The 23906-nt window shown below is 33.3% G+C and overlaps 3 protein-coding genes across 5 annotated transcripts in view; all 3 read right to left on the reverse strand.

The window, feature by feature from the left end:
• Nucleotides 1-700: 700 nt before the first annotated feature.
• LOC135198168 (neuropeptide-like protein 31) lies at nt 701-1999 on the reverse strand. Its single transcript, XM_064225685.1, has 3 exons — nt 1895-1999; nt 1287-1497; nt 701-969 (listed from the first exon to the last, which is right to left on the reverse strand). Exons 1-3 carry the CDS (start codon nt 1997-1999, stop codon nt 962-964), a joined length of 324 nt encoding a protein of 107 aa, XP_064081755.1. The 3' UTR covers nt 701-961.
• Nucleotides 2000-5746: 3747 nt separating this feature from the next.
• LOC135196906 (neuropeptide-like protein 31) lies at nt 5747-12876 on the reverse strand. Of its 2 annotated transcripts, none has more exons than XM_064223734.1 (3): nt 12839-12876; nt 6292-6502; nt 5747-5998 (listed from the first exon to the last, which is right to left on the reverse strand). In XM_064223734.1, exons 1-3 carry the CDS (start codon nt 12851-12853, stop codon nt 5991-5993), a joined length of 234 nt encoding a protein of 77 aa, XP_064079804.1. In that variant the 5' UTR covers nt 12854-12876; the 3' UTR covers nt 5747-5990. The 2 variants fall into 2 exon arrangements, with proteins under 2 accessions (XP_064079804.1, XP_064079794.1); XM_064223724.1 differs by lacking the exon at nt 12839-12876 and adding an exon at nt 6961-7021.
• A 5314-nt stretch (nt 12877-18190) lies between these two features.
• The window catches only part of LOC135196917 (neuropeptide-like protein 31), a 14135-nt gene continuing 8419 nt past the window's right edge, over nt 18191-23906 (reverse strand). The window contains exons 1-3 of one of the 2 annotated variants that reach the window (XM_064223746.1): nt 19560-19617; nt 18923-19127; nt 18191-18482 (exon numbers count right to left, since the gene is read on the reverse strand). In XM_064223746.1, coding sequence (XP_064079816.1) covers nt 18475-18482; nt 18923-19127; nt 19560-19574 — 228 coding nt within the window. In that variant the 5' untranslated portion in view covers nt 19575-19617 and the 3' untranslated portion in view covers nt 18191-18474. Of the gene's footprint in view, nt 18483-18922; nt 19128-19559; nt 19618-23906 lie in introns of those variants that run through there. The other variant, XM_064223755.1, reaches the window with a different exon arrangement.

The following is a 23906-nucleotide window of genomic DNA, read 5'->3' on the forward strand; positions in this document are numbered from 1 at the left end:
TATCTAGGTATTACTGTGGTGACTTTCCCCTTTATCCAGGTATTACTGTAGTGACTTTCCCCTTTATCCAGGTATTACTGTGGTGACTGTCCCATTTATCTAGGTATTACTGTGGTGACTGTCCCATTTATCTAGGTATTACTGTGATGACTTTCCCCTTTATCCAGGTATTACTGTAGTGACTTTCCCCTTTATCCAGGTATTACTGTGGTGACTGTCCCATTTATCTAGGTATTACTGCAGTGACTGTCCCTTTTACCCAGTTATTATTTCTACTGTTTGTCGCCTTTACCCAGGTATTATGTACTGCCTGACCCTTTTATCCAGATATTACTGTGGTAACTGTCCCTTTTATCAAGGTATTAACAATTCTGCCAGTCCCCTGTAACCAGGTTTTACTGTGCTATCTGTCCCTTTTAACCAGAAAATACCTACTGTCTGTTATTTTTATCCATGCATTACTGCAGTGCCTGTCCATTTTGTCCAGGTATTACTGTGGTGACTGATCCTATTATCCAAATATTGCTGTGCTGTCTGTTCTTTTTATGTGGTGACTGAAAAGCACCGCCAATTATATATTTCAATGGTCTCAAGTACATGAAATGGTGTATGATAAACTCGCAGAGTTTATTGACCACATAAGATACTTTTTGCGTATAATGGTATTTCATAATTCAAGGCTCTTAAGTAAAGCACACCATGAATTGCATTCTTTATTTTTACTTGTTTGGTATTGGATGTTATCACAAAATCTTTTGTTTGGGGAAAAAACAGATGTAAATTGCTAATATCCGAGAGAATTCCAATTCAAAGATATAGTAGTTATTATTAAAGAGATAAGAATACTTTTAGGATATGATCTACATCCTTTATCCAAAAGAGTCAGAGATGATGATGAAGGAAGAACGATGATCTGCTGTTCTCATCGATCTCTTCAATGGAAGGGTTGCCAGACGTTTCTTCATTTTCCTGAAATGTAAAGTAAAAGTATGAAAGTTTGGCATTACTGATATGCATACGAGGTTGCCTAAGAATGTAATTTTGATTAATGTGATAAAATAAGTGTTAGGTAACTGGTAACTTCAGCATATAAATCAATGTCTATTCATGTCATGCCATTCAGGGAATACACACACACACACACACACACACACACAAACATATATATATATATATATATATATATATAAATATAATAATATCATTATATGTATATATGTGTGTGCATTGATTTGTACTTGGCACGCATGTGTAACTGCCTATTGTTTCAGTACAAAAGCTCTTACCATATCCTGACCATCCGTAGCCACCATAGCCCCCATAACCACCATAACCACCGTAGCCACCATAACCGCCATATCCGCCACGACCAAAGCCGCCGAATCCACCGAAACCGCCATATCCGCCGTAGCCGTAGCCTGGTTCCGGTTCCGGTTCGGGCACTGGGCCAGCCAAGGTCATGGCGACGACACAGGTCAGGAGGAGGGCAAAGAACACCTGAGGGCAAAAAGGGCATAAGTCTTTGCTAAGGTATTTATTCTGGAGAATATGCGATGCAGTTCATTATAAATGGAAAGATTGTGAACAGCTAAGAGCTTCATTGTTCTTACTATATATATATATATATATATATATATATATATATATAAATATATCTTTATATAAATGTATATATATATATGTGTGTGTGTATACATATATATTGTAACACTTGATAATTTACTATTTTATGAATATGATCAAAATGTTTATCATTGATTTAGTAATGTCCTTCCCTTTATGTCATGAGTTGTAAATACATAATTTTCAATGCTTTCCGTAAAGCTAATTCTCGTCAGATGAGAGTTTTCCATTAAAATTTGTAACGACAGATAACACGAGAGAGCAGACTCACCACTTTGGACACCATCTTGAGAACTGTAGCTTTGTTCTGCGTCAGAAGCTGAACTGTGTCATGTGGGCGAATGTCAGCTCTTTTATACTGACAGTTGCAAGGCATTTTCTACTTTTAAAAAATAGATAAAATGTATAACCCTGAAAGTCTGATATATTTATAAACTTTCTTTTCTTAATGCACTTGATGACATCTTATTGTTTTATCTTTTTTTATCACCGAAAGTGTTCCACGCAAAGGAATTTCAATGCCGAACGAAATGATATAGAATAAGAGATAAAAGATATTTTGATTCCAGTATCTCAGTATAGCTTAGTAAAATACTTCCGCAAAAGCAAGAAATATATATTTCTATATTACCGTTATCGTTCATTATTTTAATCCCATTGTTTGACCTGTCTGGTTACTTGAATAGTTTATTTCAATCACTTACACTTTGCCTTGCTTATGTTCATATGCATATACTCACCCAGATATATTGTATATGTGTATATATATATATATATATATATATATATATGTATATATATATACATATACATATATGTATTTATTATACACACACACACACACACACACACACACACATATATATATATATATATATATATATATATATATATATATATATACATATTAGGATGAGGTTGCAGTCAAAGTGCTTTCTTTCAACAGTCCTTCAATTACCGTTAATAATTTAACTTAAGTATTTACGTTAGCTGATATACTAAACTCATTTACTCCTAATAACAGCAAAAATCTCTCTCTCTCTCTCTCTCTCTCTCTCTCTCTCTCTCTCTCTCTCTCTCTCTCTCTCTCTGTTCGGCATTTTTTATGTCTGCTTGTTGAGTAAATGGTGCAGTAATTGTAGTTTTTAGGAACCGACTTCTCGAGTTGGTATCCGTTTGACCTCTTTTCATAAGAATGAGTAGTAATGATGGTGGTCAAATACGCTTTTCATTCTAGATGTCTAGTTTAGGCCTATGGCTGTTGCTGTTGTAGTCTAAACATCAATCGTATAACCACTGCTAAGAAGCAAGAGCCCGTTCCAGTACAACTTTGGCTTAATCTAGACCCCCATTCTATGATCCTACTGACAATAATGGAATTAGTCTTTTGTCAAATATTCATTCAAGTAATGTGCCTTTTTTTCCTGGTGTCTAGTCCAGGCCTATGACTGTTGCTCTTGCAGCCTAAACATCTACAGTGTAGCCACTTAAACCTATGACTGTGTCAGCCTAATGGCTGGAGCTATTGCTTTCTAAACATCTACAGTGTAGCCACTTGAGCCTATGACTGTGTAAGCCTAATGGCAGGTGCTATTGCTGTCTAAACATCTACAGTGTAGCCAATTAAGCCTATGACTGTGTAAGCCTAATGGATGGTGTTTTTGCAGTCTAGACATCGGCAATATAGCCACTTAAGACTATGACTGTGTCAGCCTAACGGCTGGAGCTATTGCTGTCTAAACATCTACTGTATAGTCACTTAAGCCCATGACTGTTTAGGCCACTGGTTCTCAACCTGGGAGGTGCGGCCCCCAGGGAGCGTCAGCAATTTCCAGGCAGCTGGTAAACCCTAAGGAAAAAAAACACTAATTATATTTGTTATTCTCTTAACAAGAGTGAGGAACTAATATTCATAAGTTTATGGGAAAAAGTATTGCCTTATAACTTTAGTTTCGTATAGTCATATACTATTCTAGTTGGACTCGTTCGGACACTAGGTATGTTCGTATCCATGTATCTTCGAGAAGCTGCATTATCGACGCTCGTTGCTCTCAAGACCAAATACACAAACAGGCTGAATGTTGAAGGGGGCGTACGCTCTAGACACTATGGCATTCAATCACGCATTGAAGATCTAGTAGCTAAGAAGCAATGTCAAGTATCTCGCTAATTCACTGGAAAATAATTTTTTTTTTCCTTTGAATCTGGGATGGAATTTTACTTACAGATGCAAGGGGGGTGGTGGGCGGGAGAGGAGGGAAGGTCCACCTCTTAGAGGGGGCGCTATAATAAAAAGGTTGACAACCACTAGTTTAGGTCGATGTCTGGTGCTACTGAAGTATAAACATCTCCATTATAGCCACTGGCTTCGAGACTGTCAAAGCCCCTTCTACAGCTGATCATACTGGTGGTTATGGAATAACGCCTTGAACGATTTGTGTTGTATAAAGCCACAGTTTTCTAAGTGTACCGCTTTGAAAGAGGAATAATTGAGTAGGTAGACCATCTATGGTGTTCTTCAGCTATTCCCCCAACTTAACACCAGTTGAATCACAGGTCATAGTTCATCTTTGACCACGTTTGTATTAAAACTATTCTCCTTCAAGTGACGTCTATTTGGGTAACACTTCTTTCTCATTCTTTCTCGTTGCTAAGGGGAAGTAGCCTTATGATGAATAGGTGCTAGCATCAAGGTGGGGTTGGGGATGGGCCAATTTTATAAGGAATTTGGAGGTCTTGATCTCGAGGTCATATTTTGCAAATCTAGAACCGATTCACTTTGTTGCATAAGACTGCAAAATTGGTGTTTGTAAAGCTGAAAGGTTTTGTGCAATTCTGAAACATTGGGTAGCTTGTGATGAGTCTCTCTCTCTCTCTCTCTCTCTCTCTCTCTCTCTCGCTGCCTGCTTGTTTTTCCACAATTCGTGAGGATATTAATTCCTTCCAGTCGTTGTATATTTATCCCACGACTACTTAAGAAAAGTTAGTATAGGATGCAAGGAATGTCTGGACTCAAATGCTTTATCTCACTTGATACTTTATACAAGTTCCAGAAACGAACAAAAAAACTTTCCTGTCGAGTATTTTAAAATGTGTACTAAACTCCAGGAATAACTGGATCTTAGAACCGTAATTCTACTTCATTTTCTCCACTTCGTGAATCTGTAATAAATATATAACTTTTGTAATAACAGATATTAACCGTGGTGTCCTCTATTATATATATATATATATATATATATATATATATATATATATATATATATAATATATATATATAATATAGATAGATATATATATATATATATATAGAAGATATATATATATCTACAAATATCTATATATCTATATATATATATATATATATATATATATATATATATATATATATATATATATATATATATATATATATATATATATATATATATATATATATTCATATTATGTATGTATATGTAAGTGTATATAATATATATATATATATATATATATATATATATATATATATATATATATATATATATATATATATATATATATATATATATATATATATATATATATATATATATATATATATATATATATATATATATATATATATATATATATATATATATATATATATATATATATATAGTATATATATATATATATATATATATATATATATATATATATATATATATAGTACATATATAAATGTACATATAGGTATATATATATATATATATATATATATATATATATATATATATATATATATATATATATATATATATATATATATATATATATATATATATATATATATATATATATATATATATATATATATATATATAAATACTATATATATTGTACAGACATATATGTATAAAGACAAAATCTACGAAGGAAAGAGAAAGGATGGGGTTCTGCAAGGCCTTTCGACTTATTGTCCTTTACATAGCAACTACTCCGTTGCATCACTTCCATTTCGCAGCATTTGCCTTTATTCATAAATTCATCACGTTCCATATCTCCATTATACAGTTATACATACTCATATGTATGTCTATGAAGTATTTCCAGCGTTGAATGGCACTTCATGGATTAAGGATGTCAAGTAGAGAAGTCCATTCATTGTAATCTTTATTTTTCTCTTTTGATGGACAGGAACAGTGATACTTTACAAAAGGAGGACCTTTCTAACATCACAGAATACGAATTCGAAAATGTAATTATTAAAGAAACGAGAAGTCTTTAAGAATGGGACATATATCCTTTATTCGAACTAATCAGAGATGATGATGAAAGATGAACGATGATCTGCTGTTCTCATCGGTCTCTTCATTGGGAAAGAAGGGTTGCCAGACGGTTCTTTATTTTCCTGAAAATTAAAATGAAGGTATAAAAGTACATATTACTGATATATATACATATACATATAATATATATATATATATATATATATATATATATATATATATATATATATATATATATTATATATATAGTATATATATGCATATTAGGTTCCTTAAGTATATTATTTTACCCAAAGTAACAAAGTCAGTTTTAGATAATTTTACATATATCAATCAATGTTATGATATATTAATATACTATGTATGTATGTATGTTTACCGAAATTACCTAACATTATCAAATGAAAGCTCTTACCATATCCTGACCATCCGTAGCCCCCATAGCCACCATAGCCTCCGTAGCCACCATAACCGCCATATCCGCCATATCCGCCACGACCAAAGCCGCCGAATCCACCGAAACCGCCATATCCGCCGTAGCCGTAGCCTGGTTCCGGTTCCGGTTCGGGCACTGGGCCAGCCAAGGTCATGGCGACGACACAGGTCAAGAGGAGGGCAAAGAACACCTGAGGGCGAAAAGGGCATATTCGGTTTTCATGTGAAAGATTTCATTGTAAACATTCCTTCTAGTCTCTCTCGTCAACTAATCTCTCTCTCTCTCTCGTCTCCACCCTCTCTCTCTCTCTCCTCTCTCTATTTTTTCATGAGTTCTCGAAAAACGAACGGGCAAAGAGAGAGAGAGAGAGAGAGAGAGAGAGAGTCAATCAGAGTTAAAGAACAGTTAAGTATTTCATCATTCATTCTATTATTTTTCTAGTTTTAATTTTTTGTAAGAATAGATTCAAAATGACTATTGATTCATTTTCTTTTTCCATTATGGATCTCGAATATAATTCTTTCAATACTTTCCGTAAACCCATAAAGCAAAATATGTTAAATAATCGACCATAAAACTCAATTTTCGTCAGCTAAAAGTTTTCCTCTAAATTTTGCAACGCCAGACAAAAAGGCCAATCAAACTCACCACTTTGGACATCATCTTGAGAGTAGTAGTTTTTGTTCTGCGTCAGAAGCTGAACTGTGTCATCGGGGAGAACGTCAGCTCTTTTATACTGCCAGTTGGAAGCCTTGTTAGATTTTAAAAAATAATAAAAAGTTTAACCCTGAAAGTCTGATATATTTGTAAAGTTTCTTTCTGTTTTTAAATGCACTCCATGACATTCTTTTGTTTCATTTTGTTTTTTTCGTCGACGCAAAGGAATTTCATCGCTGAATGATATGGTATATCGTAAAGCATAAAAGATTTGTAAATATCTGTTTCTGAGTTTAGGAAAGTTTTAAATTCCTTCCACAAAAGCACAGACCTTTTATATTGTATTACCGTTAATATCCATTATTTTAATTCCAATGTTTTACTTGTCTGGTTAGTTAGATAGATTACTTCCTTAATTTACACCACTCACAAGTATACACATATGTAACGTATTTATAAGTACATTACATACAGACATATAGATGTATATAGTATATATATATATATATATATATATATATATATATATATATATATATATATATATATATATATATATAAATATATATATATATATATATATATATATATATATATATATATATATATATATATATATATATATCATTTGGGCTACAAATGTCCTTTAATATCTAATTCGCACTGCCTCGGAATTGATATATTTTCATATGTACCGAAGGGGATATTTTTAGTTGATAATAATTTCGTCCCCTCATGGCATCGAACCACCATCCAGTGGACGGGAACGAAATCAGGACGGACATTGAAGATATCAAGTCGGCCAACAGAGAGGCTATAAGTTTATATCGATTCTGACCATTACAAATCACCGTCGAACTCGTTGTTTTCGTAATTAGAATCGATATGAAACCCCCTCAACCATGTTAGCCAATTCGAACGTTTGACCCACGTAGCCTTGTTACGAATAATTATCACATCACCGTGATTCATATAAATCATTTGAGCTACAAATGTCCTTTAATATCTAATTTGCACTACCTCGGAATTGATATCATTTCATATATCTACCAAAGGGGAATTTTTAGTTGATAATAATTTCGTTCCCTCATGGGACTGGACCACCGTCCAGTGGACGGGAACGAAATCAGGACGGACAGTGACTATCAAGTCGGCCAACAGAGAGGCTATAAGTTTTTATCGATTCTGACCATTACAAATCACCGTCGAACTCGGTGTTTTCGTAATTAGAATTTATATGAAACCCCCTCAACCATGTTAGCCAATTCAAACGTTTGACCCACGTAGCCTTGTTATGAATATTTATCACTTCACCGTGATTCATATAAATCATTTAAGCTACAAATGTCCTTTAATATCTAATTTGCACTACCTTGGAATTGATATATTTTCAAATATGTACCGAAGGGGAATTTTTAGTTGATAATGATTTCGTCCCCTCATGGCATCGAACCACCGTCCAGTGGATGGGAACGAAATCAGGATAGATAGTGACTCTATCAAGTCGGCCAACAGAGAGGCTATAAGTTTATATCGATTCTGACCATTACAAATCACCGTCGAACTCGGTGTTTTCGTAATTAGAATCGATATGAAATCCCCTCAATCATGTTAGCCAATTCGAACGTTTGACCCACGTAGCCTTGTTATGAATAATTATCACATCACCGTGATTCATATAAATCATTTGAGCTACAAATGTCCTTTAATATCTAATTCGCACTACCTCGGAAATGATATATTTTCATATATGTACCAAAGGGGATTTTTTAGTTGATAATGATTTCGTCCCCTCATGGGATCGAACCACTGTCCAGTGGACGGGAACGAAATCAGGACAGACAGAGACGCTATCAACTCGGCCAACAGAGAGGCTATAAGTTTATATCGATTATGACCATTACACTGTCAGTCCTGATTTCGTTCCCGTCCATTGGATGGTGGTTCGATCCCATGAGGGGACGAAATTATTATCAACTAAAAATTCCCCTTCGGTACATATATGAAAATATATCATTTCCGAGGTAGTGCAAATTAGATATTAAAGGACATTTGTAGCTCAAATGATTTATATAAATCACGGTGATGTGAGAGAGAGAGAATGCAGATGAGTTGATTTGTTACCGGGAAGGTTTGTGAGGTAATATCTTATAAATGATTTCACACTGGTGGGGGTGAATCTTACCTATCTAGGCCTTTCGTGAGAATATACATCAATGTAAACTATTATTAGATAGATAGATAGATAGATAGATAGATAGATAGATAGATAGATAGATAGATAGAAAAATCATACAAAATAAGTTTAAACTGAAACAACTTTCAGAGAGAGAGAGAGGGGAAGGTGAGGGAAGGAAGAAGGACTGTGGTGGCGGTGGAGGTGGGGGGGAGGGGGTAGGCGGTGCTTTTTACTGTTGTGTTCGTATCCATTTCTGGATAATAGAGTTTTTGCCTCTTGGTTCAGGGACAAGTGTCGTATTCTTTACAATTAGTGATTCACGATACCCTTATATATTACGGCACTGGGTGTAATACACTACAGCAAAATCTCGTTCCGATACGAGTGTTCGTTAGAGAGTTATTGCCAAAAAACGTGCTTGCACAGTCTCTAAAACCCATAGTAGAATGACGTTTAATTTAAAGGTTCTTTGGCATGAACTGTAATAGTTGTTAGCTAAACCTTTATAGGTCTTTTTTCTATAGACCGCTGTGGTGAATTCGAGAAATGGCTAACTGTCTCTGCTCTCCACCGCCATCGTAAACTGAATATTTGGGTGTTGCTGATTAATATATTCCAGAAACTGCGTGCATTGCCAAGGGTATTTAAACAGAGCAAAAGTGTCGTCTACGTATCTCCTGTAGTATGCTGGTTAAAAAGAAGACTCACATTGATTTAAGAATTGTGTTTCTAAGTCAGACGTAAAACAATTTGCAAAAATGGGGCCTAGAGGGGATCACATAGCAACTGCATCGACCTGCGAATAGAGATGCTCGTTAAAAACAAATAGCCCTATTAAAACCATAAAACAGAGTATCATTGCTGATGAAAATCTTGTTTAAAATAATATCAATTGTTTCGTTTAATGGTACATTAGTGAAAAGTGATTCAACATCGTAACTGACCATAAAATAGTCACCATTCTGGTTGATAATTTGTTGAAATTCGTACCCGTTTTTTAATGTATATTCATTAATACTACATTCAGAGAGCAAACCAGCTAAATACTTGGAGATCGAGGACGATGGGCGATTGTAGGCGGCCATAATAGGTCTAACAAGGGTATTTGGTTTTATGTATTTTTGGTAGTCCATATAAAATACTAAAGGATGAACCAGTAACAAAAAGTTTTTGATAGGTCGCATCATCTATGATGATATCATTTTTTCATTTTTTTTAGGAATCTATTAATTCTATCTTCTCGTTTATATATATCCAGAAAGTTAGGCTAACCATGGGATTAGAATTTGGCATTGTCAGTTAAAATGTTTTCAATTTTGCCGATATAATCATTCTTATTCAGTATAACTAGCCCCTTGTCCTTGTCAGGCTTGCAAATCACTATGCCATCTCGTTTTTTCAGGGTCAAGAGTATCTCTAAATTATTTTTTCTAAAAAATGGTGTCCAGGTTGTTCTTAAAATTAAAAATTATAATATCATAGATGATGCGACCTATCAAAAACTTTTTGTTACTGATTCATCCTTTAGTATTTTATATGGACTACCGGTTTTTTGCCATTCCTTCTTCGTCTTTAGCCTTGGATGGTTGGTGTCTTGGTTCTCTATCTCTTCTTACAGTGTTTTAAAAATTTTAAACTTTTAGCTTCTGCTTTTCTTTTTAAACTATTAATTTTTAATTACCTTGTAATTTTGTGAACTCCTTTTTATAATGCATTTACTTTTATTGTTCACAGACTGATGATGCACCGAGATTTGTGTACGAAACGTTTTTAATAAACTATGGCGTTCTACTGATGTATTATAATACCCCTTGAAGTATTGTTATATGTATATATATATACATATATATATATATATATATATATGTATATATATATATATATATAGCCAATAAGAATTATGTTAATACCATAAATAGATAAATACACCGCTGAGCTTCTGAATGTCATTTAAATGAATAGGGTATCTGTCACAATAGTTATCATAGTATATCGGACTAGAATTATACTATATATCCGTTATATATATGTTTGTTATAATATATATAATATAGATTACTATAATACATAGATACATCTATATGTTATACATACTTATATTACTAATGTATATATATATATATATATATATATATATATAATTATATATATATATACGTATATTTTATATATATCTATCTATCTATCTATATATATATATATATATATATATATATATATATATATATATATATATATATATATATATATATAGTTTTCGTTTTTGAGTTTTTATTGCTGAAGCCTTTTCAGCACTAAATGATTCATCAAGTTTTAAGGATACCCCAAAGAAAACACTATATACGTTGTAATCTTTATTTTTCCTCTTTAATATCTTCAGTTTTATCACAAAAATCTTTTTATTGACGGAAGCACAGATACGTCTACGGATACGGATGACATTGCCAATATCCGAGAACTCGAACATTAATTCACAGAAATAAAATTAGATGAAGAGATGAGATGTCTTAAAAGATATATGATCTTTATCCAAATCATTCGATGTTCTAACGAAGGAGGATTGGTGATCTGGTTACCATCATCGTTCTCTCCAAAAGGGAAGAAAGGTTCGGCAGAAGTTTCTTCATTTCCTGAAATGTAGAAATGAAAGTATAAAGATTTTGCGTCCCTGACACATTCATAGAAGGTTGCTTAAAAATTTCCTTTGAATCAATGTAATAAGGTTAGTTTTAGCTAACTCGAGGTATGTGAGTTAATGTCTATTTATATCGTGATTTTCTGAATAAATTATATATTATTAAATTATATATATTATATATATATATATATATATATATATATATATATATATATATATATATATATAGTATGAACGCATGCATGTATGTATGTATATATGTATGTATGTATACATATGTGTATATATATATATATATATATATATATATATATATATATATATATACATATATATATATATATATATATATATATATATATATATACACACATATATATATATGACCTAACCTTCTCAAATTAAACATGGCCCTATTAATTTAGTACAAAAACTCATACCATAGCCTGACCATCCATAGCCACCATAGGCACCATGACCACCATAACCTCCGTAGCCACCATAACCGCCATATCCGCCACGACCAAAGCCGCCGAATCCACCGAAACCGCCATATCCACCATAGCCGTAGCCTGGTTCCGGTTCGGGCACTGGGCCAGCCAAGGTCATGGCGACGACACAGGTCAGGAGGAGGGCAAAAGAACACCTGAGGGCAAAAAGGGCCATATTCGGTATTCCTGTGAAAGTATTCAGTGCAAATATTCTCTCTCTCTCTCTCTCTCTCTCTCTCTCTCTCTCTCTCACATTTTTCATGAGTTCTCGAAAAACGAACAGGCATAGAGAGAGAGAGAGAGTCAATCAGAGTTAAAGAACAGTTAAGTATTTCATCATTCATTCTATTATTTTTCTAGTTTTAATTTTTTGTAAGAATAGATTCAAAATGACTATTGATTTCCTTTTCTTTTTTCATTACGAATCTCGAATATAATTCTTTCAATACTTCCCGTAAAACAAAATACTTTAAATAATCAACAGAAGTCTCAATTTTCGTCAGCTAAAAGTTTTCCTCTAAATTTTGCAAAACGCCAGACAAAAAGGCCAATCACACTCACCACTTTGGACACCATCTTGAGAGTAGTAGTTTTTGTCTGCGTCAGAAGCTGAACTGTGTCATCGGAGAGAACGTCAGCTCTTTTATACTGACAGTTGAAAGCCTTGTTTGGTTCTAAAAAATAATAAAAAGTTTACCCCTGAAAGTCTGTTGTATTTGTAAAGTTTCTTCTTTTTTTTTTTTCCAAATGCACTTCATGACATTCTTTTGTTTTCATTTTGTTTTTTTTCGTCGACGCACAAAGGAATTTCATCGCTGAATGATATGGTATATCCGTTAAAAGCATAAAAGATTTGTCAATATCTGTTTCTCAGTTTAGGAAAGTTTTAAATTCCTTCCACAAAAGCACAGACCTTTTATATTGTATTACCGTTAATATCAATTATTTTGATTCCAATGTTTTACTTGTCTGGTTAGTTAGATAGATTACTTCCTTAATTTACACCACAGAGAAGTATACATGTATGTAACGTTTTATATATATATATATTATATATATATATATATATATATATATAGTATATATATATATATATATATATATATATATATATATTTATAGATATATATAAATATAATATATATATATATATATATATATATATATATATATATATATATATATATATATATATATAATATATATATATATTATATTTATATATATATATATATATATATATATATATATATATATATATATATAATTATATATATATATATATATATATATATATATACTATATGTGTATATATATATATATATATATGTATATATATATATATATATATATATATATATATATATATATATATATATATATATATATATATATATATCTAGTAAAAGGAGCCCATCAAAAACACCAAATATAGAGAGAAAAGTACTATATTTCAGAGATTGCTGTCTCTCTTTTCAGGTATATGATGAGAAAAATTTACAGAAAGGTGGTATTTATACAAGAGATCCGTCCACAAGTAAGCCAATTTAGGTCACCCCCGCTGATAATCTTCCTTTAATCTTCTTTAGCGTTGGTTGTATGAAAAACCTCGTCGATCATATCTGAAATCCACGCTCCTTTTGAGATGTTCATTACTTGCTTCTCTTTTATTAGGAACCGATTCCATCATTTGACTCTTGTACCGGCAGTTGCTGCTATAAATTACACGTGACAAATTCCAGTTTATTCTATGGTTATGTTTATTTATATGGTTGAAAATAGCCGAGTTCTGTTGTCCATACCTAACTGACCGTTTGTGTTGTATTAATCTCTGGGGATGTGATTTACAGTAAATCCGATGTAAGATTGGTCACAGTCCTGGCATGGGATCTCATAGACCCCAGTGTCCTTGGAAGATGTCTTTTGTTGGACGTTAATCAGGGATTTGGCTAAGGTGTTTGGGTAGGTAAATGCAAAAGGGTTAGATTTTCCAAGGGTGTGTGTTACTCTCTTAATCGTCTCCAGGTGAGGAATTTTTATTTTATTGTTGGGTGTGTCTCTGGTCTTGTCTTTAGTTGATAATAATTCTGTCCCCTCATGGGATCGAACCACCGTCCAGTGGACGGGAACGAAATCAGGACGGACATTGAAGATATCAAGTCGGCCAACAGAGAGGCTATAAGTTTATATCGATTCTGACCATTACAAATCACCGTCGAACTCGGTGTTTTCGTAATTAGAATCGATAGGAAACCCCCTCAACCATGTTAGCCAATTCGAACGTTTGACCCACGTAGCCTTGTTACGAATAATTATCACATCACCGTGATTCATATAAATCATTTGAGCTACAAATGTCCTTTAATATCTAATTTGCACTACCTCGGAATTGATATCATTCATATATCTACCAAAGGGGAATTTTTAGTTGATAATAAATTTCGTTCCCCTCATGGGACTGGACCACCGTCCAGTGGACGGGAACGAAATCAGGACGGACAGTGACTATCAAGTCGGCCAACAGAGAGGCTATAAGTTTTATCGATTCTGACCATTACAAATCACCGTCGAACTCGGTGTTTTCGTAATTAGAATTTATATGAAACCCCCTCAACCATGTTAGCCAATTCAAAAGTTTGACCTACGTAGCCTTGTTATGAATATTTATCACTTCACCGTGATTCATATAAATCATTTAAGCTACAAATGTCCTTTAATATCTAATTTGCACTACCTTGGAATTGATATATTTTCAAATATGTACCGAAGGGGAATTTTTAGTTGATAATGATTTCGTCCCCTCATGGCATCGAACCACTGTCCAGTGGACGGGAATGAAATCAGGACAGATAGTGACTCTATCAAGTCGGCCAACAGAGAGGCTATAAGTTTATATCGATTCTGACCATTACAAATCACCGTCGAACTCGGTGTTTTCGTAATTAGAATCGATATGAAACCCCCTCAATCATGTTAGCCAATTCGAACGTTTGACCCACGTTGCCTTGTTATGAATAATTATCACATCACCGTGATTCATATAAATCATTTGAGCTACAAATGTCCTTTAATATCTAATTCGCACTACCTCGGAAATGATATTTTCATATATGTACCAAAGGGGATTTTTTAGTTGATAATAATTTCGTCCCCTCATGGGATCGAACCACCGTCCAGTGGACGGGAACGAAATCAGGACGGACAGTGACGCTATCAAGTCGGCCAACAGAGAGGCTATAAGTTTATATTGATTATGACCATTACACTGTCCGTCCTGATTTCGTTCCCGTCCATTGGATGGTGGTTCGATCCCATGAGGGGACGAAATTATTATCAACTAAAAATTCCCCTTCGGTACATATATGAAGATATATCATTTCCGAGGTAGTGCGAATTAGATATTAAAGGACATTTGTAGCTCAAATGATTTATATAAATCACGGTGATGTGAGAGAGAGAGAATGCAGATGAGTTGATTTGTTACCGGGAAGGTTTGTGATAATATCTTATAAATGATTTTCACACTGGTGGGGGTGAATCTTACCTATCTAGGCCTTTCGTGAGAATATACATCAATGTAAACTATTATTAGATAGATAGATAGATAGATAGATAGATAGATAGATAGAAAAATCATACAAAATAAGTTTAAACTGAAACAACTTTCAGAGAGAGAGAGAGGGGAAGGTGAGGGAAGGAAGAAGGACTGTGGTGGCGGTGGAGGTGGGGGGGAGGGGGTAGGCGGTGCTTTTTACTGTTGTGTTCGTATCCATTTCTGGATAATAGAGTTTTTGCCTCTTGGTTCAGGGACAAGTGTCGTTATTCTTTACAATTAGTGATTCACGATACCTTTATATATTACGGCACTGGGCGTAATACACTACAGCAAAATCTCGTTCCGATACGAGTGTTCGTTACAGAGTTATTGCCAAAAAACGTGCTTGCACAGTCTCTGAAACCCATAGTAGAATGACGTTTAATTTAAAGGTTCTTTGGCATGAACTGTAATAGTTGTTAGCTAAACCTGTATAGGTCTTTTTTCTATAGACCGCTGTGGTGAATTCGAGAAATGGCTAAACTGTCTCTGCTCTCCACCGCCATCGTAAACTGAATATTTGGGTGTTGCTGATTAATATATTCCAGAAACTGCGTGCATTGCCAAGGGTATTTAAAAAGAGCAAAAGTATCGTCTACGTATCTCCTGTAGTATGCTTGTTTAAAAGAAGACTTACATTGATTTAAGAATTGTGTTTCTAAGTCAGACGTAAAACAATTTGCAAAAATGGGACCTAGAGGGGATCACATAGCAACTGCATCGACCTGCGAATAGAGATGCTGGTTAAAAACAAATAGCCCTATTAAAACCATAAAACAGAGTATCATTGCTGATGAAAATCTTGTTTAAAATAATATCAATTGTTTCGTTTAATGGTACATTAGTGAAAAAGATTCAACATCGTAACTGACCATAAAATAGTCACCATTCTGGTTGATAATTTGTTGAAATTCGTACCCGTTTTTTAATGTATATTCATTAATACTACATTCAGAGAGCAAACCAGCTAAATACTTGGAGATCGAGGACGATGGGCGATTGTAGGCGGCCATAATAGGTCTAACAAGGGTATTTGGTTTTATGTATTTTTGGTAGTCCATATAAAATACTAAAGGATGAACCAGTAACAAAAAGTTTTTGATAGGTCGCATCATCTATGATGATATCATTTTTTTCATTTTTTTTAGGAATCTATTAATTCTATCTTCTCATTTATATATATCCAGAAAGTTAGGCTAACTATGGGATTAGAATTTGGCATTGTCAGTTAACATTTTTTCAATTTTGCCGATATTAATCATTCTTATTCAGTATAACTTGCCCCTTGCCCTTGTCAGACTTGCAAATCACTATGCCATCTCGTTTTTCAGGCTCAAGAGTATCTCTAAATTATTTGTTCTAAAAAATGGGTGTCCAGGTGTTCTTAAATAAAAAAAAATTATAATATCATAGATGATGCGACCTATCAAAAATTTTTTGTTACTGGTTCATCCTTTAGTATTTTATATGGACTACCGTTTTTTGCCATTCCTTCTTCGTCTTTAGCCTCGGATGGTTGGTGTCTTGGTTCTCTATCTCTTCTTAACAGTGGTTTTAAAAATTTTAAACTTTTAGCTTCTGCATTTTCTTTTTTAAACCATTAATTTTTAATTACCTTGTAATTTTGTGAACTCCTTTTTATAATGCATTTACTTTTATTGTTCACAGACTGATGATGCACCGAGATTTGTGTACGAAACGTTTTTAATAAACTATGGCGTGCTACTGATGTATTTATAATACCCCCTTGAAGTATTGTTATATGTATATATATATACATTTATATTATATATATATATATATATAATATATTATATATATATATATATATATATATATGTATAGTATATATATATAGCCAATAGAATTATGTTAATACCATAAATAGATAAATAACACCGCTGAGCTTCTGAATTTCATTTAAATGAATAGGGTATCTGTCACAATAGTTATCATAGTATATCGGACTAGAATTATACTATATATCCGTTATATATATGTTTGTTTATAAATATTATATAATAGAGTTATAATAATACATAGATACATCTATATGTATACATACTTATATTACTAATGTATATATATATATATATATATATATATATATATATATATATATATATATATATATATAATATATACGTATAGTTTTATATATATCTATCTATCTATCTATATATATATATATATATATATATATATATATATATATATATATAGTATATATATAGTTTCTTTTTAAGTTTTTATTGCTGAAGCCTTTTCAGCACTAAATGATTCGTCAAGTTTTAAGGATCCCAAAGAAAACACTATATACGTTGTAATCTTTATTTTTCCTCTTTAATATCTTCAGTTTTATCACAAAAAATCTTTTTTTATTGACGGAAGCACAGATACGTCTACGGATACGGATGACATTGCCAATATCCGAGAACTCGAACATTAATTCACAGAAATAAAATTAGATGAAGATATAGATGTCTTAAAAGATATATGATCTTTATCCAAATCATTCGATGTTCTAACGAAGGAGGATTGGTGATCTGGTTACCATCATCGTTCTCTCCAAAAGGGAAGAAAGGTTCGGCAGAAGTTTCTTCATTTTCCTGAAATGTAAAAATGAAAGTATAAAGATTTTGCGTCCCTGACACATGCATAGAAGGTTGCTTAAAAATTTCCTTTGAATCAATGTAATAAGGTTAGTTTTAGCTAACTCGAGGTATGTGAGTTAATGTCTATTTTATATCGTGATTTTCTGAATAAATTATTAATTATTAAATTAAACATATATATATTATATCTACTATATATATAAATAATATATAATATATAGTATATGTATGTATGAACGCATGCATGTATGTATGTATATATATATATGTATACCTATGTTTATATATATATATATATGTATATATATATATAATATATATATATATATATCTATATACAATATGTATATATATATATATACACACATATATATATATGACCTAACCTTCTCAAATTAAACATGGCCCTATTAATTTAGTACAAAAACTCTTACCATAGCCTGACCATCCATAGCCACCATAGCCACCATGACCACCATAACCTCCGTAGCCACCATAACCGCCATATCCGCCACGACCAAAGCCGCCGAATCCACCGAAACCGCCATATCCACCATAGCCGTAGCCTGGTTCCGGTTCGGGCACTGGGCCAGCCAAGGTCATGGCGACGACACAGGTCAGGAGGAGGGCAAAGAACACCTGAGGGCAAAAAGGGCATATTCGGTTTTCATGTGAAAGTATTCAGTGCAAATATTCTCTCTCTCTCTCTCTCTCTCTCTCTCTCTCTCTCTCTCTCTCTCTCTCTCTCTCTCTCTCTCTCTCTCATTTTTCATGAGTTCTCGAAAAACGAACAGGCATAGAGAGAGAGAGAGAGTCAATCAGAGTTAAAGAACAGTTAAGTATTTCATCATTCATTCTATTATTTTTCTAGTTTTAATTTTTTGTAAGAATAGATTCAAAATGACTATTGATTTCCTTTTCTTTTTTCATTACGAATCTCGAATATAATTCTTTCAATACTTCCCGTAAAACAAAATACGTTAAATAATCAACCAGAAGTCTCAATTTTCGTCAGCTAAAAGTTTTCCTCTAAATTTTGCAACGCCAGACAAAAAGGCCAATCACACTCACCACTTTGGACACCATCTTGAGAGTAGTAGTTTTTGTTCTGCGTCAGAAGCTGAACTGTGTCATCGGAGAGAACGTCAGCTCTTTTATACTGACAGTTGAAAGCCTTGTTTGGTTCTAAAAAAATAATAAAAAGTTTACCCCTGAAAGTCTGTTGTATTTGTAAAGTTTCTTTTTTTTTTCCAAATGCACTTCATGACATTCTTTTGTTTCATTTTGTTTTTTTCGTCGACGCAAAGGAATTTCATCGCTGAATGATATGGTATATCGTAAAGCATAAAAGATTTGTCAATATCTGTTTCTGAGTTTAGGAAAGTTTTAAATTCCTTCCACAAAAGCACAGACCTTTTTTATTGTATTACCGTTAATATAAATTATTTTAATTCCAATGTTTTACTTGTCTGGTTAGTTAGATAGATTACTTCCTTAATTTACACCACAGAGAAGTATACATGTATGTAACGTTTTATATATATATATATATATATATATATATATATATATATATATATATATATATATATATATATATATATATATATTTATATATATATATATATATATATATATATATATTTATATTATATATATATATATATATATATATATATATATATATATATATATATATATATATATATATATATATATATATATATATATATATATATATGTATAGTATATATATATGTGTATATATATATATATATACATATATATATATACATATATATATATATATATATATATATATAATATATCTAGTAAAAGGAGCCCATAAAAACACCAAAATATAGAGAGAAAAGTACTATATTTCAGAGATTGCTGTCTCTCTCTTCAGGTATATGAATGAGAAAAATTTACAGAAAAGGTGGTATTTATACCAAGAGATCCGTCCACAAGTAAGCCAATTTAGGTCACCCCCGCTGATAATCTTCCTTTAATCTTCTTTAGCGTTGGTTGTATGAAAACCTCGTCGATCATATCTGAAATCCACGCTCCTTTTGAGATGTTCATTACTTGCTTCTATTAAGGAAGGCCGATTCCATCATTTGACTCTTGTACCGGCAGTTGCTGCTATAAATTACATACAAACTTGCAAATTCCAGTTTATTCTATGGTTATGTTTATTTATATGGTTGAAAATAGCCGAGTTCTGTTGTCCATACCTAACTGACCGTTTGTGTGTATAATCTCTGGGATGTGATTTACCAGTAAATCCGATGTAAGATTGGTCACAGTCCTGGCATGGGATCTCATAGACCCCAGTGTCCTTGGAAGATGTCTTTTGTTGGACGTTAATCAGGGATTTGGCTAAGGTGTTTGGGTAGGTAAATGCAAAAGGGTTAGATTTTCCAAGGGTGTGTGTTACTCTCTTAATCGTCTCCAGGTGAGGAATTTTTATTTTATTGTTGGGTGTGTCTCTGGTCTTGTCTTTAGTTGATAATAATTCTGTCCCCTCATGGGATTGAACCACCGTCCAGTGGACGGGAACGAAATCAGGACGGACATTGAAAATATCAAGTCGGCCAACAGAGAGGCTATAAGTTTATATCGATTCTGTCCATTACAAATCACCGTCGAACTCGGTGTTTTCGTAATTAGAATCGATATAAAACCCCCTCAACCATGTTAGCCAATTCGAACATTTGACCCACGTAGCCTTGTTATGAATAATTATCACATCACCGTGATTCATATAAATCATTTGAGCTACAAATGTCCTTTAATATCTAATTCGCACTACCTCAGAATTGATATATTTTTCATATATGTACCGAAGGGAATTTTTAGTTGATAATAATTTCGTTCCCCTCAAGGGATCAAACCACTGTCCAGTGGAATGGGAACGGAATCAGGACGGACAGTGACGCTATCAAGTCGGCCAACAGAGATGTGGTTCGAGCCCATGAGGGGACGAAATCATTATCAACTAAAAATTCCCCTTCGATACATATATGAAAATATATCAATTCCGAGGTAGTGCGAATTAGATATTAAAAGACATTTGTAGCTCAAATGATTTATATGAATCACGGTGATGTGATAATTATTTATAACAAGGCTACGTGGGTCAAACGTTCGAATTGGCTAACATGGTTGAGGGGGTTTCATATAAATTCTAATTACAAAAACACTAAGTTCGACGGTGATTTGTAATGGTCAGAATCGATATAAACTTATAGCCTCTCTGTTTGCTGACTTGATAGCGTCACTGTCCATCCTGATTTCGTTCCCGTCCACTGGACGGTGGTTCGATCCCATGGAGGGGACGAAATTATCTTATCAACTAAAACTTAAAAAAATTCCCCGTTGGTACATAAATGAAAATATATCAATTCTGAGGTAGTGCGAATTAGATATTAAAGGACATTTGTAGCTTAAATGATTTATATGAATCATGGTGATGTGATAATTATTCATAACAAGGCTGCGTGGGTCAAATGTTCGAATTGGCTAACATGGTTAAGGGGGTTTCATATCGATTCTAATACGAAAACACCAGTTCGACGGTGATTTGTAATGGTCAGAATCGATATAAACTTATAGCCTCTCTGTTGACCGACTTGATAGCGTCACTGTCCTTCCTGATTTTGTTCCCGTCCACTGGACTGTGGTTCGATCCCATGAGGGGACGAAATTATTATCAACTAAAAATACCCCTTCGGTACATATATGAAAATATATCAATTCTGAGGTAGTGCGAATTAGATATTAAAGGACATTTGTAGCTCAAATGACTTATATGAATCACGGTGATGTGATAATTATCATATAGATATATATATATATATATATATTGTGTGTGTGTGTGTGTGTATATCTTATATAAAAGTGAATGTTTGTAAGTTTGCTTATAGCTTTCTGCATTATAGAAATCTGAAACTGCTTGACCGATCTAGACCAACAAAAGATACTATAGAGTAAACAAGCAGTTGTAATGTAAGCCGTCATCAGGGACGAGGCCGTGACGTCACATGAAACGTCATGATCACGTCACGAATGTAAGATCCATGCATTTAAGATTTCTCTTTATACTATGTATTAGGATTTCTTTTTTATATCATGTATCCAGAATTTTCTCTTTATACCAGCAGTTCAAGATGTTCTCTTTGTACCATGTACTCAGAATTTTCAATTTTTACACCATGCATTCTGGGCTTGAACATAATACCTTGGATCCAAGATTTGCTCTTTGCACCATGACTGCTGGGCAGCACTGCAAACACAATACAGTCGTATTTGTTATGAATTACAACTCTAACATTAATTTTAAACAAGGACGTTTGGTATATTCAAAATGTGATCTACAAAAATAAAATTTTGTCTATATAAGCCGCAGCCAAAAAAGTACCTTCCGAACACAGTATGGAAACAAATGACGTTACGTATTCGTCAATCATTTTGAAATCGTGTTCCCATTGGTTAGGATTTATGACGTCATGCTTTTAGTTTTGATTACTGCCGCCAGTTGTCTCTACTGTATATATATATATATATATATATATATATATATATATATATATATATATATATATATATATATATGCGTGTGTGTGTGTGTGTGTGTGTATGTGTGTGTGTGTGTGTATGTATGTGAATGTTTGTATGAATCTTTGTAGCTTTGTGCCCTATGGAAATCTGAACCGCTTGACTGATTTAGATCAAATTTAGCATGGGGCCACCATTTGACCCACCTTAGATAAAATAGTAGCTTTCACACGTGTACACCCTTTCCCTTCGTCGTCCCCTCCTCGTCCACTTCCCCCATCTCCTTTCCCCCTTCCCTTGCAACGTGTAAACTTGTAACTCATGGGTAACCCGCTTGACTGATCTAGACCAAATTTTCCCGGCTTACGTATGGGACAAGTGGATTTATAACCGACGCCGAACATAATCCAAGGCAGAGTCGATCTTTGAGAGCTTGCAGAGCGACCCAGTGGTCCTAGAATTCTTAGGGATAAACTTTATATATATGGCTCAGAAATGTGTTTACGATCTCAGGTCAAGTCCATTCGGAAATTAAAATTTAACTGGTATGGGACACTGGCATAAAGAGGACACTGGCATAAAGAGGACACTGGCATAAAGAGAGCTTAGCTGGGGTCCTTAAAACACATGGGTTCGGAGAACTTTTAACTGAGTAGTTTAACTAACATTTTAATGGAGGAAAATCCTGGAAGGAAAATAATTACTAGAGACTGGAGGAGAAGAGTAATATCATTGTGGAAGAGAGTCTAGCTTGAAGTAAGAGAAAAGTTTGAAAATGAGGAAAAAGGAACTAGAGAAGTTAGCACCGAGACCAGTGAATGTTCTTTTTTTAATTAGTGTTAAAACAGCCTTTTTCCT

This window comes from Macrobrachium nipponense, chromosome 23, assembly GCF_015104395.2.
Source record: "Macrobrachium nipponense isolate FS-2020 chromosome 23, ASM1510439v2, whole genome shotgun sequence".
NCBI classification, from domain to species: Eukaryota; Metazoa; Arthropoda; class Malacostraca; order Decapoda; family Palaemonidae; genus Macrobrachium; species Macrobrachium nipponense.